Source organism: Pteropus medius, unplaced genomic scaffold, assembly GCF_902729225.1.
Source record: "Pteropus medius unplaced genomic scaffold, Ma_sr-lr_union100, whole genome shotgun sequence".
Lineage (NCBI taxonomy): Eukaryota > Metazoa > Chordata > Mammalia > Chiroptera > Pteropodidae > Pteropus > Pteropus medius.
In genome coordinates, this window is record NW_024349804.1 from 11,716,423 (window position 1) to 11,736,847 (window position 20,425).

A 20,425-nucleotide genomic window follows, 5' to 3' on the forward strand; every position below is an offset into this window, starting at 1 on the left:
TGGAGAGATGGATGGATGGAGGGACGGAAGGATAACGGATGGACGTGAGGATGGATAACGGATGACTCCCCGAGGGGAGCAGTGATGAGTGACCTTCCTTCGGGGCTGCCTCACCCTCTCGCTGACACGTTTCAGCAGCTCCTCTGCCTCCTCCGTCGCCGCCACCTCCCTCTGGTACTGGTTCTCCGTCTTCTTTCTTGTCTCCAGGTCGCACTCGGCAGTCAGGGCCACCATCTTCCGATCGAGCTCCTCTCGGATTTCTCTCTCCAACGACAGAAACTGCTTTTTGAAGACGGCGCCCATCCTCCTCTCTACCTGAGTGGAGAGGCGGCCACTGCTCGCCAGACTTCTCAGGAGAAGGGCAATGACATCCTTGCTGATTTGGGTTCGACAAGCCTCGAGCTCCGCGTCGGCCCGATTCAGGGTTGCGATCTCCAGCCTGGACAACACAACGGTCGAGAGGACCCGGTTACACGAGATCGCAACGAAAAACGAGCTCCCTCCAAACGTGGAGGCTTCAATTATTGGCACGCAGAGCATTTCTTTTTTCCTTTTCCCTCCTTCTCTCCTCTCTCCTTCCTGCCCCATCCGGTTCTGGAAGGCCACTGACTAAGTAGCCGATTCTCACATAGCAAATTTGCAAAGTACCGGGCTAGGAACAACAAGTAATAATATAACTAACATAAGGTACGGTCTTAGTCAACAACAAAGAAACAGAGGGAAAAAATGGAGAGTTACAATATCAGGAGAATTTGAAAAGAAAGTTTAATTTTTTCCAATTAAAAATTCATTTATGGATATAGTAAGTAGATGTAAAGTGGCCGCCTGGACGGGGCTCTGGGACAACCTGAGCAAACACAGGAATGAGGGGGGTGAAGGGCCGACCTGATGGCTGGTCTTCTGAGAGCCTGATCACCACCCATGTCGGCAGCTTCAGTGACAGCACCACTCCCGGAGGACTGACGTCCCCCGGCGCCGAAATGCCCCTGACAATTCCAGGATCTCAGGCTGACATCACCATCACTCAGGCCACAGTGACCAGGAAGGAATGTCCCTCCAAAGGGACCTGTGCACATGAGCATCAACTGAACGTCTCGCATATTTTCACGCTTTTGTAGAAAAACAGGCAAAAATAGCAAAAATGACCCAGCAAAGGTTTTCGAAGAAGTAAAGAAATGTCAGTGAAATCCCTGGGCGAGCGTCACGACCCCAAGCTGCAAGGGCCTCGTGACTCGCAGAGCGAGGCGGAGTGACGCTCAACGCTGAGACGAGCGTCTGCCTCGTTCTGGGAATCGGGCGGAGGGTTGCCCACCCCAGCGTTTGCTTCAGGCGGACCCAAGTACCAATCAAAGCCCGAAACCCGCGCCCGGCAGCCAGCCCCCCACAGCCAGCCGGCCTCCTTCTCCTTGTCCCTAATGACAGCCATAACCTAACGCCCGCAGTGTGGCAGAACAGAGGCGGCCACTGTCACTGCTATAAAGAAAGTGCTTTGGTGACAGATCCAGCCTGACAACCGTGATGCAGGAGCAGCGCAGCAGAAGTCACCGCGCCGTCAAGCCGTTCACCTGAGAACGACTCGGCATCAGAGCCGCAGTTTGGCCAAGGGTGGCGGCCGCTGCCCCTACAGAACAACAAGTTCTCTAGCGACAGAGGCAGACCGACATCCGCAAGGCGGTCAACGTGCGGCAGGCGCCGTTGCTGCCACGAGGCAGGTTCTCTAACAAAAGGCGTGGAGTAACATCTACAGTGCGGCCCAAGTCTGCAGCCACGGCCACAACGCCCGTTCTCGCACCGCAGGCGGGCCCGTCACCCTCATAAATCACCAGCACGCAGAAGACGCGCCAGGACGAGGCCTCTGTCTGGTTACTATTCCCGCTTGCACTGCCTGCTGCCCTGTATTTATTTGTGTGTGAGCCGTTTCTCCCTGCAGACTGGGGACATCTTAGGGGGTCCCGGCTTTTCTCGACTTCCTTCCCAGCATCTAAGACAGTGCCAGGCACGCAGGAGGAGCTCAGCAAACACTTGCTGGGAGAAGGGAGGCATCTGTTGGACACAGAACTCCTCCAAGAAACCGTCGCTGCTGGGAAGACTGTGAGGGTTGCCATGGAAACCAGAGGCTTTACCGCTGCTCTGCTCTGCGGCAGTCCCCCACAATAAGCCTGCTTTGGTTTGTCAGGCACTGCTGAGACCCCACCACCTTGCAGGAAAGCCAGAAGCGAGGCCTAGGTGTGAGGACGGGGCTGCTTTTCCATCCCAGCTGGATGCCTGTCGCAAGGAGGCTTGTGTTGGCCATTTGGTGAACCGTCACCGATCCTTCCAGAAATCTAGGAATGCTCTAGGCATGTGCTATCTGTACGGTGGGTTACTACTGCTCCATATCTCTGAAAGAGCTGTCTATACTCCCTGTCACCATTCTATGGTTCTAGCCTTCGGCCCCTGCCTCTTCCCCAAACCTGCGCTGGTCATCAGTAACATCCCAGGAGTGAAAAACAAGACACTTGTCGGTTCTCGGCTGATCTCGAGGCAAGAGCAGACACGGTCGGTCACCCGCTTCGTCTGGGACCCGTTTCTCTCGGCGCCCCTGACTTCCTCGTTCTCCTGAGCTCCTCTGACTTCTAAAGGCCGGTTCCCCTTCTCTCTGTCCTCTTCTCGATGGCTTCCCATTGCTACGTATCGTCTCTGGCCCAGAACTTTCATCTCAGAATGGCACACACTTGTGAGTCCCCTCTGACATCTCCATCCCGGGGTCGCGAAGCCATCTTTAAGTCGCCGAGACCAAAAGAAACTTTGATTTTATTTCCTTAAAGCTCGACCTTTCCCCTTCTCTATCCAAGTCACCGGAGAGCCCCTAATTTTATCTGCCGGCGGCTGTCCACCAAGCGTATCACTGCCGTGGCTGCAACCCCAAGCACCTACTGTGTGTCAGGCTCTGTCTGAGGCGCTGAGGATAAATCAGCGAACAAGACAGAAAGTCCCCGCCCTCGAACTTGCTGCCTCGATGGGGAAGACAACAAGACGGCATCACAAAACGAGACAAACAAGGTGGCCTCCAAGAGCCTTGTGTGATGCGGAGAAAATCAGCGTTTTCGGACAAAGAACGACGGAGGAGCGGCTCCAGGTCACGCCCCGCACTGGCCGCGCTGACGCTCCTGCCGCTCCGGCCCTGGCCTCTCTCTGCCATCCACAGCCCTGTCCTTGGGGCCCTGTGCCTGCTGCCGCCCACGGGCCACACGTCACGCGGGCCTCGGCTTACCCGGCCCCCAGCCGAGGCAGGGCCCTCGCCCTTTTTAGCGGCTCCCTGCTCCTGGACCACCCTCACCACAGCGAGGCAGGTCATCGCTACGCGGCGGTCAGTGTGTCTGTGTTTTGCTTGTGCAAACCCCCCGGGGACCGAAGCCGAGACCACGGGCAGCACCCGGCCAAGGGTTCGCCACAGCACCTGGCACCGAAGGGGCCCTCGGCAGGCATCTGCCGAGATAACCAATCCAGTAATTAATTCCTAAAATTATTGCATCCATGAACAGAGAACCCGGTCAAAGAAAAAATGAACAAGAGATACTCGGGCAAGTGGCTTAATTTCCCTGGGCTCAGGGTTTTAGAGATGAGGACCGAAGTCACAACTACTTAATATACATTTTTAAAAGCCTCAATTCAATGAATACTCATTGAACACCTACTCCGGACAAAACAATTTCGAGACCGTTTAGAAGGCAATGTTGGTGGCATCAAAATACAGCAATAACCTTCCTTCTAATGACAGGAAGTAAACGCAGGCCTTGAATTTCTTTCTTCTCTTCTTTTTCTTTGTCTCTCTTGGAAAATCTAAGCTCAATCTTAAAAAAAAAAAAAAAAGGAGAAAAAAACCTGTCACGTCAATAGAACAGTGGTTCTGAGAGCGCTCAGGCCCGGGCCCAAACCCATCATCACTTGTGTGGCCAATAGACCTTTCTGAACAACAGCCTCTTTGTGGGAGTCGCTGTGAGTGTGCTTGGCGATGGTCAGGGCCAGAACGAGGCTCTAGAAGCTTCTGGGACCAGCCAGTGGAGCCCAGTCCCTCCTTCCTCGTGTCCCAGCCTGCCTGAGGCTAAGGCACCCGCATGATGACAAGTCAAGGAATCTAATTTTTAAACAATGAAAGGAAATATCCCTTCTTCAAGTCCATTCTGCAAGAGGCAGCCTCTGAATGAAGGAGAAACAACTGAGTAACCAAGAAAATGCTCTTTGTCAAAAATAAATCAGTGAGAGCAAAGGAACAGCTCCAATGGGTTCTAGAAATGAGATGGAAATCGAGTCGCCTAAAGGCACCTTTGGACTCCCAGCTAACCCTCGTGTAAGAATTACGAATGGGATAAATGATTTGCTGGAGAAACACGGCTATTTTTAGTGGGCAGACTATGACAGATTTCCATCATACTAAGCCGCTGACATTCAGAGTGACATTTTCTTTCTGGGAGCTCCCAAGCTTGCTGTACGTCGAGATGGAAAGATTAAAACTAATCGACAACGCTATGATTAAAAACTATACCACCGAGTTCCCAGAATGCACATCCAGCCACGATGCCTGAAGCATTCAGTCAACACTGGAGGGGGGTGGGGAGCCTGGGCCGGAGGGAGGGCGGAGGGTGGGAGAGGAGGAGGAAGCCATGCGTCCGCCTCTCAGGCCAGGCTCTCTCAGGCTGCGCTTGATAAGCCATGCTAAACACTCCTCAGAAAACAGGATGGGCTCTCGAGGAGAAACGCATATAAAACTCCAGAGCTACCAAGTGATTTATAAGAGAAATCTTGCGAACCTCAGCATCCCTACCGCGTTCGGGCAGCAGGACCGGATGCTGCAGGGGTGAAGGGAGACTTAGACTCCATCACTTCTTAATCAAAGGCGAAGACAGCAGGGTCAATGTTTTCTTTCCTGAAGTACTAATCACTTTGGTCAGGAGGTTATAGAGTCCTATCCACTTGCAAATTAAGTACCTCGGTGCCGATGACACAAACAAATCACTTAGCTTTGCAATTTCATGGTTTGGAAGGAAACTGAGGTGGAGCGAGGAACGCTTTGATAACCACCTGCTCATACCACTTAATATAATGAGACATTTATGAATCTCTGCCGCTAACCACCCCCCTTTCTTGCCAGAGTCCGTTTTCCTCCCTCTTCCCTCCTGAACAGCGTGGCTAACTTTGATCTGCCGCCCCCGGCATTCTGATTGGGGAAGTAAGCGAAAATGAAGGATCAGAGCTGATGGCTGCATGAAGCTCGGTTGGCCGTGCCGCATGAGCCCACCACCTACACACGGATGAACGGGGCCCAGTGCACAGCTGGGTGAGCAGTCAGCCCTGGGCATTTCTGCAGCCTCTGCACCTACTGAGCAGCCAGAATTGTGGGGTACTCCCTTCTCTCCCACTCAAAAAAGATTAAAATAAAAATAAACTAACAGATAAAACCCAGAAGGAAAGACCTGGGATTTTCCCTTCCCCTTAGACGTCCAAACTACACCCAACTCTGTGCACACACACACGGTCATGTACCAACCACATCCCAGTTCTGCTGGCTCCCTCTGAGTATCCCTCCCCCCAGCCTACTCTTCCCGCCCTGGGTCACACTTCCCCTTCCCCTCCAACAGACTCTGGGCTTTCCCCTCTAAGCCATTCTCCGTTTGCATCCAGGGTCGTCTCTTAAAACCCAAATCTTCCCAAATGGAAAACTATCCTCTGGGCCTCCAGTGTCAACCATGGAGCCTGACATCCAGAGCCCTCCTCCACCCTAAGACATCACCAAAGTAACTTCACCAAGGCCACACGGTGGCACAGCCCAGATTAAACCCTGATCTAAGTCCAGGGGCCAGGGTCTTACCCAATGCCCTCGACGGCCCTGTCACGCTCTGCTGTTTTGAGCCTTCTGTTTCCATGCCACCTGTTGCCTGGGCGGCCTCCGATGGCTCTACGTTCTGCAGTGCATTAGAAGTATTTGTCAAATAAATCAAAAGACCAGGGCCTGCGTCTGGGTCAGCGCCTGGAGTGGGGTTTACGCTGAGATGATTTCAAGACTCTGTTCCCACTGAGGATGGTCTAGGTGATTTGGACAAACTATCCCACTGAAAACAACTTAGAAAAGCTGAACAGAATCAACGTGTTTGGGAGTGTCTAAGGGGTAACAAAGCAGTGAAAAAACACGAGGTCAAGATCCAGGGGGCACGAGGAAGCTCCGAGATGGCAGCCCTACATTTGGGGCCACTCGGCCCAGAGGCTGGTAAACTCAGCAGAATTTTCAACAGACTTATAGGGTGAAGGAGAGGAAAACTTGAGCCTAGAGATTCTGAGGAGAGGTTACTCTGATGAAATCCCAGAACCCCCGGTCGGTACGGATACCTTAGGAGTAAAGGTATGTCAAGGTACTGGCCCTGGAAGGAAGCCAAGGCCTGCTTTGAATGGCTCCAATCTGACTGGACTAAGGTAATCCATACACACCCCTAGCTGCCTGGAAGATGATGTCATTCTAGGCCTTGACTGTCTTCTCGATTTCTATACGCAATGTCTGGCACATAATCAAAACTACCCAGACATTAACAAGGAGACAGGGAAATATGATCACCAACTAAGAGGAACAATATATTAAGCACAGAACCGGGGTGAAGCTAACGAAGTTTTCAAAGACTTTAAAGCAATTATGCTTAATGTGTTTGAGGAAATAAAAGATAAGATTGAGAATCGTAAGAGAAAAATATAATTCCTTTTGCAACTGCAACAAAAAGAATAAAATACCAAGGAATAAACTTAAAGAATGGGAAAGACCTATACGCTGAAAACGACAAAACATTATTAAAAGAAATTGAAGAGACACAAAGAAATGGAAAGATATTCTGTGTTCATGGATTGGAAGAATCAACATAGTTAGAATGGCCAAATTACCCAAAGCAATATAGAGATTTAATGCAATCTCCATCCAAACCCCAGTGGCATTTTTTAAAGAAACAGAACAAAACAAAAATCATCAGATTTGTACGGAATCACAAAAGACCCTAAATAGCTAAAGCCATCCTGAGAAATAAGAACAAGGCCAGAGGCATCACTCTGCCTGACTTCGAATTATACTCAAAGCGACAATGATCAAAACAGCATGGTATTGGCAGAGAAACAGACACACAGACCAATGGAACAGAATCAAGAGTCCAGAAATAAACCCTCATATATATGGGCAAATAGCTTTCAACAAAGAAGCCAAAAACATACAATGGAGGAAAAAAAGGCTCTTCAATAAATAGTGCTGGGAAAACCGGAAAGCCACCTGCAAGAGAATGAAACTAGACTGCTACCTGTCACCATACACCAAAATTAACTCAGAATGGATCAAAGACCTATATATAAGACCTGAAACAATAAATTGCATAGAAGAAAACGTAGGTACTAAATTCAAGGACCTCGGTTTTAGAGAGGATTTTATGAATTTGACAACTAGAAATTGAAAAAAAAGAAACATAAGATGTCATCTGTAAGTATCTGCTAAAAAGAAAGAAAGGCCAAGCTGATGACTCTGATCGAGTGACAGTCAACTCCTAGACTGTGACCCGTGTGCCGGCCAAGAGAAAACGTGGTCAGTGCAGCATCCTGACACCACGAATCCTGCAGCCGGACCGCCTGCCTGTGAAATCTGGCCCTGTCCCGTACTGGTGTGTGCCCTGGGGTGAGCACCCTCCCCCCAACTCAAGTCCCCACGCGTGAGACGGTACGAACAGCAACACGTGGTTCACGGGGTCGTTAAGAGGATGTGAGTTAGTACCCACAATGTTCTTAGAACCGGGTCTGGCTCTACGTTCTGCAGTGCATTAGAAGTATTTGTCAAATAAATCGAAAGACCTGGATGCAGTTCACATCACTGGTCTGGCCCCTCTCTCCAGCCACCTCTTCTTCTGCTTTGCTGGACTCAATACCCCAGTCCACACATCATCGTGCTGAGCTACGTAAACTTCACCAAACACACCTCACCCATTTCCTGTCCCAGCTTCTGGCCTTCCTGCCCTCTGCCTGAAAAGGCTCTTCTCCCTTAATCCACTTGGAAAGCTTCTACCTATGCTTCAAGAATTACTTCGAATATCACCTCCTCTGGGAAGCATTTCCATGACCCTCTCAAAGGTCATTCTTCTTCTTCTGGGCTCAGCTAGCCCTGATCTCCCTTAGCACAGTGCTCATCAAACTTTTATGGTCACTTCTATTTGTGTAGGTCAGATTGCCACATGGCACGAACTATGTCTCAATCCCTCTCTTTTCCCAAATACCAGGCATAGTGTTTCGTGCATAGAGTTGTTTGAGTACGACTACCGGGTGACAAACGAATGACTAAAGGAACGAATTCACGAATGAATGAAATATCCTGTCTTCCCTCTCATGAAACTATAGCTAACACATTCATCGCATCCATGAAAGGATAACGTGAATTAGAACTCTTACTCTTCCAAGGCTTGCAGCATGCCCCCGGGGTCCTCTGAGAACAGAATGTCTACCATGTGGTCATTGAGAGCGAGATCTTCATTCACGCCATCAGCCGAGGTGAACTGGGAGTGCTCTAGCTTGCTCTCGTGATGCTGCACCTTCGGGAGAATTTCAGAAACAGTTGAGTAGGCTTTTTTGTGAATGTCGCATGCTGGAAAAGTCACAAGGGACAGCAGGAATGTGTAGTCAGAGAACCTGGCTTGCCCCACTTTATGAGCAGAGTAAACTCAGGCGAGACATTGCACTTCCCTGAGGTTCTATTTTCTCATCAAAATATGGGATCATAATTTTAGTAGCCCTGCGCAGAGTCATGTGAATAAAACAAAGCAATGAATGGAAAAACCACTGCAACCTGTAAATCTATAAAAATATTTCACCATCACCACCATCATCACCATCACCATCATCATCATCATACCACCACCACCATATCATCATACACTATTATCACCTCACATCACACACATATCATCATCATCATCATCATCACTATCACTCACCATCATCACCAGCATCACCATTGTCACTATCATCACATCATCACCACCCATCACTGAATAATATCACCATCAATGATCACATCATCATCATTATACATCATCACTATCAAATCGTCATCACCATCCCTTATATCTCGCCATCACCATCACCATCGTCATCACCATCACCACCACCACCATCATCATGTAGAGTTGGCAGATGAACTTCAACAGCATGGATCTGGCTGGTTTCTAATCAGAATACAGAATTGTAAGATGGAAGTGACATCGGAGATACTTGGGCCCAACTTTCTGACTGGATAGATGATATATATGTTTTGTCCCTAATATTAATTCTGCAGAAATGGGTATTAACTGAAGCTAACATTTAAGAATTCTGGACCTTATGCCTTGTACGTGTCATATCATGAAACTGTCATAACAGGAGTTGTCACCCCCAGTTTACATATAAGGACAGTGCAGCCCAGAAAGGTGAAGGAACATTATTTAGCTTCGCACAGCTCAGAAAAAGCCAGGTGGGTTTGATCCCAAGCCGATCTAACCACGAAGACTGTCTTCTGTTTTACAGCACGCTGTCTCACTGGCTGCCACCATGCTGGCAGAAACAAAGAAACATGTGAAAGAGTTCATTCTGTGAATTCACACTTCGCTTTCCTCTCTGCGGTTGTAACGATAAGGCTTTGATCTCCGGGAAAAGAATCCCGCTCCTTCATCAAAGTAAAGGGTGAGTTTTGTTCTTCTACAATTGATAACAGCTTTGGGAGAGCAAACAGAATGTCTGATTACTTGGCCATCTTCCTTCCCCTCGTTGGCACTTGCCAAGGCTACTGTGGGCTGACCTCACACTGAAATGACGATTCTCTCCTCTAGGAAGCAGAAACAAAATGAACAACGGGACAGGACTTCCAGCCTCCAGGGAGAGAGGACCCAGAAGCCAGGTCCCAGCCTACGTTCGGCCACTTGAAGCAAGTTGTTTAACTTCATGAGCCTCAGTTTCCTCGATATAAAGATAGGGAGAAAAATGACAGATGATCCTTCGAGCTGTTGGACCCCTGGGTGACAGAGTCCAGCGGCCCCTGCCTTTCACGGTCCTGGAGAAATGCTTGCTCCCACAGGGCCTGCGGGCAACGGTTCCACGGAGCTCGTCTCGCCCTGGGACCAGCCGCCCTCCTTTCCCTCCTCCGTCTGTCCTCACTCTCACCCTCTCCCATGTACTGAGTGTCCACAAGTACCAGTCTCCACGGCGGCCCATGGGGGCTGTAGCAGACGTCCCCCATTTTCTGCCCACGTCCCCGCATCCTCGCCACTTCAAGGCCCACCAGCCCAGGATCCGCAAGCCAATACCTACGCTTCCTCCTCCGAAGGCTTCTGCTGGCCTTCAGAGCCCATGCTAGGGACTGTCTCCTTCACCTTGGCCCCCATGCCCCTCTGTCCTCAACCAATGACCAGTGGAACCTGGTGGATAAAAACCCTTGCTCCTCTCTACTCGGGTAGGGGACCCCGAGGCTTGTCCCCTACTGTCCCCAGTTTCCAAGTAGGATGAAGCTCCAGGTGCCACGGCAGTAACTTGATTGGCTGCCTTCCTTTCCTGCCTCACTATCCCCTCCCCACCACCACCACCATTATTTCTTGGGGTCACTTTCCATATAAACTGCTTGCATTTGGATCCTGGTCTCAGGATATGCTTCTTGGGGAACCTAGCCCAGGACAGGCATACAGACATGAAGGAGCCCACAGAGGGGCCCAGCAGCTTAGGGTACATGCCGGGTGGACTCTTCAGAAACCAGTGTGGGGACCCAGAGAGAGGCACCCTAACTCAGCCAGGAAGTGGCCAGCGATGCCTTCCAGGGAGGGACGAGGTCCAAGCTGAGTCTCAAAGGACTGGTGAGAATTACGCTCACTGAGGAGCAGAGAAGGGACTGAAAAAGCAACAAGGTGAGTGTGGAGAGCCCGGCACTGTCCGCGAGTGCCAAGCCCTGGGCGGAGGGGGCCGCTGCAGCAACAGGCGGGAAGCACGGGTTCCGAGCCAGGGAGCTCCACGAAGCCACGCTCAGGGGCCAGGCCTCCCCGAGGAGGGAGGGAGTCTCCAAAGACTTTCCACAGGGGGTGTGGAACTTCTAGAACCTGGATGAGGCTGCAAGCCACACGGGTGGTTGTTCAGTCAGTCAGCTAGACCGCTGGGGTTCACCCCTGGCCACTGCTGGAACGAGCCGGGGAGCTTTGAGAAATGACTGACGACCCAGCCAGAGTCTCTGCAGGCGGGCCTGGCCATGAGTGTTTGTCCACAGTTCCCCAGCGGGTTCCGGTGTCCACCCAGGTTCGAGACCCACTGACCTGAAGGTTGAACTTCAACCTCATATCTACCACCACAAAGGCCCCTCCAGGAAGAAGATACACACAGAGACTCACCTGATGTCCGGTGAGCACGCTTCCCTTCCAACACTGATAGCGACCCATGATGAAAAGTGTGACCCAGGCCAGCACAAGGGAGACGATGAAGGCCACGAAGAACCCGGCCACATGGAGGCCGTGGTTCGGCAGAACCTACGGGACAAGAGAGGGAGGATCCACCTGTGGTCACACTTTACCTCTTTCAAGTTGAGCTATGACGAACTTACAGCAAAACAGGGACAGGGTCAGCGAGACGCGCCTGGGTTTGCACCCAGCTCCGCCACTTACTAGCAAGTTAGCCGATTCCCTTGAGAGCAGTCCAATTGACATATCTCTCCTTTGGTTGCCTGTTCTTTTGATGTCATTGCTAAGAAATCATTGCCAAATCCAATGTCGTGAAGCTTCGTTTTCTTCTAAGAGTTTCTCGGTTTTAGATTTTATATTTAAGTCTTTGATCCATTTCGAGTTAATTTTTGTACCTGCTGTAAGGGAAGGGCCCAACTTCATTCTTTTGCACGTGCATATCCAGTTTCCAAAATATCATTTATTGTTGAAATGACTGTCCTCTCCCCATCGAACGGTCTTGTCCCTGGTGTCGAAAATCATTTGACTTATACACGCAAGGGTGTTTTCCTGGGATTTCGATTCCCTTCCGTTGGTCTATGTCGGGCTTTCTGCCAGCACTGTTTTGATGACTGTCACTTCATGGTGCGTTTTGAAGTCAGGAAGAGTGAGATCTCCAGCTTCGCTCCTTTTCAAGATTGTTTGCGCTATTCGGGTTCCCTCGAGGGTCCATATTAATTTTAGGATGGGTTTTTCAATTTCTATAAAAACCTGCCATTGGGATTTTCAGAGAAATTGAATTGAATTTGTAGATCGTAACGATGTGAAGTCTTCCGGTCCGGGTACCTGGATGCCGGCCCACCTATCTGTGTCTTCCCTAATTTCTCTTGGCCGTCCTTTGGAGTATGTCCACTGTACAAGTCTTTCTCTCTTTAGTTAACTTTATTCCTAAGTATTTTATTCTCTTTGATGCTACAGCCAATGAAATTGTCTTCCTCATTTCCTTCGTGGATTGTTCATCGTTAGTGTATAGAAATGCAACTGATTTTTGTGCACTGAATTTTTAATAATGTTTTTAAATGTTTATATCTAATCTAACCTTTTTTAAAGATACAGAACTGTACACACATTAAATATCAATTTCATTAAGATAAAGATAATATCTATGCGGAAAAAAAATATTTGCATCCAAAGAGAACAGAGGGGCTACATCTTCGGCCATCTGTTTTCAAGGACGCTCCTTCACAGAAGGCGAACTCTTTTTTTGCAGCTTAAGGAAGAAGAATGAGGAGGTAAAAGGAATTAGTAATATTCGATCACCCACAATACGCCAGTCCCTGGGTTAGGGACCTGCAGTGAGTTGAACTGTGTTCTCTAAAGAGGTATGCTTAAGACTTCAACCCCTGGTCCCCATGAATGCGCCCAGATGTAATCAACTTGAGATGAGGTCATATGGGATTGGTGGGGGAGGGCTCTACATCACTGACTATATCCTTATAAAGACAGAGAGAGGTGGACACGGACACACGCGAAGAGGAAGGCCATGTGACCATGGAGGCAGAGATTGGAGGGATGTAGCTACGAAACAGAGAAGCATTTCCAGGAGCCACCCGAAGCTAGGAAGATGCAAGCAGGATTCTTCTCTAGAGCCTCTGAAGGGAGCACACCCTGCACATGTCTTGGTTTCAGACTTCTGGCCTCCAGAGCCACAAAGAAGTATGTTTCTGTTATTCTAAGCTCCATAGTTTTGTGATAATTTATGATGGAAGCCACGGGAAACTAATCAAGTGTGCTACATGCTTTCTATCATTCCGTCTTCGCGATGCTGTGGGAGACGCATTATTCCCAGTCTACCGACAGATGAAGGGAGATGAAAAGAGATTAAATAATTAATCGAAGTCTACAGCTAAAGAAGGGTAAGAGCTGGCTTATTCCAAAGTCTGTGTTCTCCTCACCGGATCACACTACCTACTGCCCAGGGGACTGTGTGGTTCTCTAAAACACCTTTAGTTCTGGCCTCTCAAACTGTGGTAGAAGGTACCTGTCTGGCTGATGAGAACCAGAAACAAAGATTGGAACGGAATGACAGGCAAGCAGGGCGGCCGGACCGTAAAACGCAGGGAGAGACGCTCTCCCTCCCTCTTTCTCTCCCTCTCCCTTCCATTCCTACTGGACCACGAAGTCGAGCAGGCCACCCCACTTCTCTTCCTCTTCTCGTCTCCACCGTCTGGGAACCTCCGCTCTGAGGTGCTGCTCTCCTCCGGCCAGTCACGTGGCCGAGAGACCGCGAAGGGCAGGGCAGGGGGGCGGGGCCGAGCTTCACTGAGCCCCACAGCTGCAGGAATGAATTCCTGTCTTCAGGAGAAACACGGGCCTCAAAACAAGGCTGCGGCTGTAGGAGGCGTAGAACATGCCGGTGAAGACCGTGGGCTTTGGCCCTTGCCGGCCTCAGCTCTGTCCCCAACCAAGCTGCGGGACCCTGGGCTTCCCCGTCTCTGAGCTTCAGCTTCCTCATCGGTAAAATGAGGATAAAAACGGTGTCTTCCACCCCTCACCAAGTCAAACACACAACTACTACACAACCCAGCAAGCTCACTCCTGGGAACCTACCCCAAAGGATGGAAAAGAAGTATGCCAACAGGAAGCTGTACCCGGATATTCACAGTGGCTCTGGTGGCATCATCCACAAGCTGGAAAAGGCTCAAATGTCTGTCGACTGACGAACGGGTAAAGGAAACGCGTTCTACCTGTACGATGGAACAGTATTCCTCCACACAAAGGAATGAAGCGCTGACACACACTAAGTCACAGACACATCATGAAAATCTTACGCTAACTAAAAGCCACCAGTCACAAAAAGGCCAAATACTGTATGTTTCCATTATACGAAATGTCCAGAATAAACAAATCTATACAGAGAGAAGACGGATGAGTGGCTGCAGAGGTTGGAGGAGGAGAGGGAAGGAGGGAGGGCGGCTGCTTAATGGGTACGGTGTCCTTCTGGGGTGATGAAAACGTTCTAGAACTAGACAGCGGTGATGACTATCGACATGTGAATGTACCACATGGCGATAACTAAATGTTACGGTATACGTACTTTACCACATTAAAACAATAGGTCCTATGCATGGCCTTGCAGCACACGGAAATCAGGCAGAAGATGTGAGGTGCTGTCGCCATGACTGCCAGGCCACGGGACGGGCACCGGTTAGACGCCTATTCGGGAGACAGTGACAGAATGGACATGTGGGATGCTACGGCCGTGGTGGGGATCGTGGCGAGAATGTCCCTGGATGTCTGGCTTGCGAGGCTGGGTGCTGGAGGGACCTACCACCACAGCGACAAACAAAGAAACTGAAGCCGCTCAGAGCACTAGAAATCAGCCCCAACTCAGTCACATTTTTGAAATTTTCCCTAAAAATCTTGCAGACAAATCCCACTGATAATCAGTCAGCACAGGTTTCTAGGAGCCGATTTACCTTAAACTTCATCATCTAAGAATACAGACCAGAAAGTGGCTCGGCGACCCTGGCTTCCTCAGCCCCTGAGCCTCGCTCATGTTCCCTCCTGTCTCTGGAAAAGAATCGTCCATTATTACCGCCCGTTCGATCACGTTATTAGCCGACAGCAGATTCCTTTGATGAGTTGCCTCGGTGCACTTATGAAGAGCGAGGCTAGACGAAAAGGCCTTTCAAAAGGCTGCTTTAAAAGTTAAAAATCCAACACCCAGTCACAAAAGCATGAGGAAGAATTGCTCATAGAATCTGACTTCAATTATGTAATAAATATGTTCATGGACTTGGGGAAAACAAGACACTAACCAGTTAGCGGTGATTCTCTCTGGTGGTGGGCCGGCGAGGGCATGTTATTTTATTCTTCAGTCTCTGTCTCTGTCTCTGTCTTTCTCTGTCTGTCTCCCTCTCTCTCTCTAGTATAGAGTGGAACGTCCACAACAGACATATATTAAACCCAACCCTCCCACCTGACCCTCCTCCTACCTCCGAAAAATAAAAAAAGTTTGGAGAAAAGGGAAGGCCATGCAGAAAGCTTTCTCTAGAAGAGATTTTAGGAGTAATTTAGTTGAACTCCTTCACTTCGAGCTATAGATCCAAGTGGGGTCCGTGACTTGCTGACCCCTGCCCCGCAGCCCTTGAGAAACAACTCTGAGAGCAAAGAGACTCTTGCCTTCCCGGCCAGAATCCGGGCAAGAGCGGGATCTTGAGGGCGATCAGAGGTGGACACCGCTCACGCACTCACAGAGCTTCGCTAAGTGACGGGTCTGGCGCAGAGGCAGATAAGCAAACAGACTGCACAGCGTGGTTCTGTTCCTCAGTGCTGGCTCCACGCTTCAGGACCTCGGCCAGCTCCTGGGGCCTCGGAGGACCTGAGTTTTTCACTCTCCGATGAGGAAGTGAAACTAGATCATCTTTAAAGTTTCTTCCAGGGCAAGAAAAAACTCTATTCTGATGTCAACAAAAATGTATTCAGTGCCAACCAGGGAAATCGTCTCGATGCTGCAGTGACCAGTTTCATCACAGATCCCAATGTCACGGGGTCCCCCCAGCAGAGGGAGCCACCAGCACGCCCGGGGGGGCGGGGGAGGCTCAGGGATCACAGGGGCAGAGAAGTCCGTTAGGGCCCGTGGGATGTTTAGGAGCTGCCCAGAGCACGTGCAGAAGCAGAGCGACGTGGGGTACGCAGGGGACCCGGCAGCATCGGGGGACGGCAGAGGTCCACTTTCCCGCGGGGCCCTGAATATGAACATCAGGGACAGGGCTCCATGCAGCAGGCCACCGGGAGCCCCTCTGGGACAGAGAGCCAGCGGGCGTGCGCTTTAGGAAGATCAGAACAGTGGGGACGCGGGGCCGGAGGCGGGCAGGACTTGGCGGGAAGAGGCGGGTGCCGTAATCCAAGCGAGAGGTGGCGCGGAAGGCAGATGTGGCTGCACACCTGCCGTCCCGAGTCCAGCGCAGAGCCGCGCGGTTTTGCCAGGTTACATGTGCCCTCCGCTGGGCTCGAGGGCTTACGTCGCAAATCCTCGTATTTGAGACATTCTCCCGTTGTAGACGGCCATCTATTGAGGTATCCTTCTTCTTGTTGATCGGAACTTTTTATATATTAAAGACATTAATTCCTTTTTATGTATTTCGTTAGTATTTTCCCCGAGTTTGTCGCTCACCTTTCTTAATGTTGTTTTTAAATGTAAAGTTTGCGAATATATGTGTGCTCAAAAATCCATGTTTTTCCTCCACGGTTTTCCTCATATCATAAAATGTTAACCCATAGTTTCTACTTACAAATTGTTTTATGTATTTAGATTTTTAAGCTGATGAAGGAATTTATCTTTAGTTTTCTTCCAAGAGATCCAGGCAGTTGCCCTCAAATTTATAATAACATTCTTTTTCCATTAATTTGAAATACCACCATATCTCGTTATATATACATAAGCATAGATGTTCTATTTTGTTCTGTTCTGACTTTCTTGCAGGAGCTGAATATTGTATTTATGTAGCTTTATAATTTTTTGATATCCACGAGGCAAATCCCCCCAACTTACTCCTCATTTTCAAATTCTCTAGCTCCCTAAATTTATGTTTTCAAGTGAAACTTGAATGGATTCGACCTCTACTCCAGCCTCATCTCAATTCCACTAGAATTCTTACTTTAAGTGAATTTGGTGACGAAATAATTGGTTTAAACGTCTCTCTCATGCTTCGATCTGAGATCTTTACTCTCCCGTGCGTGGCACGGTGCCTAGAGTGTTCATGGACACATGCAACTAACACAAGCAGCAGCAGTAACATCCAGCACAATCTGAACACCAGCACCCAATGCCCAGACAGGGCGGTGTGGTATTTTTTCCTAATGAGGAGATTCTATTCTTCCGGGAGACAGAAAGGGTAAGAAGACTTTGTGAGACGAAATGGCAAGCCATTGCTGGGGCCTCATCCTGGCTGACATTCACCAGTTGCACCCTCGGGCAAGTGGCAGGAATTGAAGGAGCCAATGGCTGTCTTCCGAGTACTGCAGAATCCCAACTCACAGCGCATTACTGGGTGTGTCACTCTGTGTTTCCTCCAGGCTGGATGAGCCGTCAGGGGCGCGTCTGCCCTCAGGCTGGGCTGCTCTCGTTCACATCCTCACGCTTTCCTGGTACAGTGACGTTCTCCTTGCAGGAGCCCAGCCAGCCCCGTGGGAGCACACAGTGACACCGGCAGGTGCCTGGCCTCATCCTGCCGTGCATCCCCGCAGTGCCAGGCACCGTGCTGGCAGCCAGCGGGCCTCGGTCCACATCCAGCCACCAGTCAAGCCGGCTCAGCCTGGAGTCACGTTTCCAGCTGCATGTTTTAGAACGTCCCTCCTCTGTCTTTAACAAAATCCTTCCTTTAAGGCCCAACGGAACTCTTACCTCCTCCAAGAAGCCACCACTCACTTGGCTCACACAGGGCTTTCTCTCCTATAAGCATCCACGGCACATACAATCTGTATTTCCCAACCAAACAAATTCCATCTTCTGGCCTTTGGCTTCTCTCGTTTAGTGCATCATTGTCGGGGGAGGGATGACGGATGATGGGCAATCTGAGTCTTCAAGCCACCCAAGACCCCTTCACGTCCTAGAACCGTGCACGGGCCTGGCTCGCACTCTTGGGGCACCCGCCTGGCCCTGTGGGCATGTGAGCCCGGGGCCCTGATGCACACGGGACATTCGCTGGTCACTTGCAGACCGGCGCTGTTCGTGTGTGTATGTGACAGCGACGCTGATAACAGCAGCTGACATTACTGCGCACTGTGCTGAGTGCTTCACACGCATCCGCCCACTCACTCCGACAACCGCCCTACGAAACGGGGGCTGTTATTAGTCCCATCACCAGCGAGGAAACCGAGGCCCGTGAAGGAAAGTAACACGCATACAGTCGCACACAGTTGGTGGAGGGGCCGGGAGGCAAAGCCAGACCCTCGGGTCCGAGAGCCTGCGGTCCCCACGACGTTGGAGGGCCACTACGTATGCATGCCGCGTCTTCCCACGCGACGGTCACCTCCCTGAAAGTGGTCCGCAGCTCAAGGTCACCTGGCTCCAACTCACTGCTCCACTCCACACCTGCGCCCGTGGGTCCGCAACCAGAGGGGGCACCTATTCCCCAAGACCTGCAGGTGGCTCATCTCCAGCCCCAGGAGGGGGCCTGGGCACGGAGAAAGGCACACGAATATTGATTAAATGAATATTCTCTGACTTTTATTACAATCACAAGGCGACGAGTCACCTCCCCCACTGAGACGCAGTCACCGCCACTGATGACAATTGGCTCAATCATGGGTTATCTACCTGCTGAGCACACCTGCACTGTAAGGCACAGTGGGGGACACAAGGACGAGCCAGACATGCCCCACCCACCGGGAACTCACAGACCAGCCAGCAGGACTGCCTGCACCTGTGTGCCCCACGTCCCCACAGACTGTCAGCGTGCTACAGCAGGACTGATTTTGTTTCCATTCCTCTGGGGGGTGGCGGGGGGGATTCGGCTCTGCAAGGGGCGTGGGGCGCACTGCCCAACAGCAGGGCCATGGAGCCAAAGTGCCGGGTTCAAATCCCGGTCCGAACACTTACCAGAAGTGCTCACACAGCAGGTCCCAGGCTGGCAGCTGGGACCCTGGATGTCTGGAGGGTGCCTTCCAGCTTTATGCTGAACACCTGCCTCCCTTCTGGGGGCCTGGAACCTCGGTGAGTGCCCGGCAGAGTGTGCCCAGGTGCCCAGCCCCCAACAAAACCCCTGGTGCTGGGCCACTAACCAGCTCCCCCGGTAGATGACAATTCACCGTGTTGTCACAGGTCAGTGCTGAAGGAATCAAGCATGTCCTGGTGTCCCGAAGGGCAGAGGACCCAGGACACTGCACCGGGGTCCCCCAGACCTCACACACGTGCCTCTCCCCTTTGCTGACCGCGCTCTGCCTCCTTCCCCTGTGATACGCCTTAGCCATCAGCGCGGCCGCACGCTGCATTCTGTGGGTCCTCCTAGCGAATCATCAAAAATGGGGGCCGGCTGGGAACCCTGACGCTCTAGCCGCGTGACCTCACGCAAAGTACTTGACCTGGGTGTGCCTCGTTTTCCCCATGCACAAAACGGGGGTGATTCTGAAATAGAATCTATCTCCCAAGATTGGGGTGAAGGTTACATGATATTCAGCATATGGAAATTACTTAGAATGCCTGGCACCCAGGAGGTGCTTATAAAATGTGAAACGTGCTTCACGGTGAATTGATGTACCTGGGTGAGTGAAGGCATGAGCTGTGAGTGATCAAATGGATGAACGGAAGGGGGAAAGTGCCAGTGGTGAACGGCAGAAGCGGGAGACCTGCCCACGGGCCGCAGAGCCCCAGGAAGGACTGGGAAGACAAACACGGTCACCGGCCGGCTCGGCCACCGGCTGACCCGGCAGCGAGCACTGAGGAGCTGCCAGGTGGGTATGGACACAGCTGACCAGAAACACAGACAGGCGTCCGGGTAGCGACTGGCCCGCCCTGCCCAGGTGGAAGAACAGGTGTTCAGCATAAACCTCATCCAGGAAACTAACCAGATAGGCTCAGGCCACACCGGAGGACCCCAGACTGCCCGGATCCCCCCAGCCTGGGTGCAAGTCTGGGCTGCCAAGGCCGGGGCGGGCGCCTCGCCCTGGCTCTGAAGACAAGAGACCCCGCGCCATAGGTGTAAAAGGACACACGGGCACCAGGCGGTGTCGTCAGATACTTTCTCTTACCTTAATCTTCTCTTCTGCTGTTACGGTGAAAAGGGCTTTTAGCTGTGTTCTGTTCTAGAGAAAGGAAAAAGAAACGTGGAGTCACACTTGGTGTGTTTCCAGCCCGCTGAGCCTGGAGCCGCAACAGGCCCTTGATCGCTGGGGGTATGGAGCCCGCGGGGGTCTCAAAGACCCTCCAGGGGGAAAGGTCTGTGGGACTGAGACGCTCCTTCTCTCCGGAAGGCTTCTGTAAAACC

The 20,425-nt window shown here is 51.1% G+C and overlaps 1 protein-coding gene and 1 long non-coding RNA gene across 2 annotated transcripts in view; both read right to left on the minus strand.

The window, feature by feature from the left end:
- Positions 1–20,425, minus strand: part of EVC2 (EvC ciliary complex subunit 2) — a 74,526-nt gene that overhangs the window by 42,436 nt on the left and 11,665 nt on the right. The window contains 4 exon segments of the mRNA XM_039838206.1: positions 115–439; positions 8,440–8,579; positions 11,391–11,525; positions 20,190–20,243. Coding sequence (XP_039694140.1) covers positions 115–439; positions 8,440–8,579; positions 11,391–11,525; positions 20,190–20,243 — 654 coding nt within the window.
- LOC120582864 (uncharacterized) lies at positions 3,135–8,431 on the minus strand. The gene is made up of 3 exons (XR_005647673.1): positions 7,849–8,431; positions 5,984–6,007; positions 3,135–5,933 (listed from the first exon to the last, which is right to left on the minus strand). It is a non-coding gene; the product is annotated as an uncharacterized LOC120582864 (long non-coding RNA).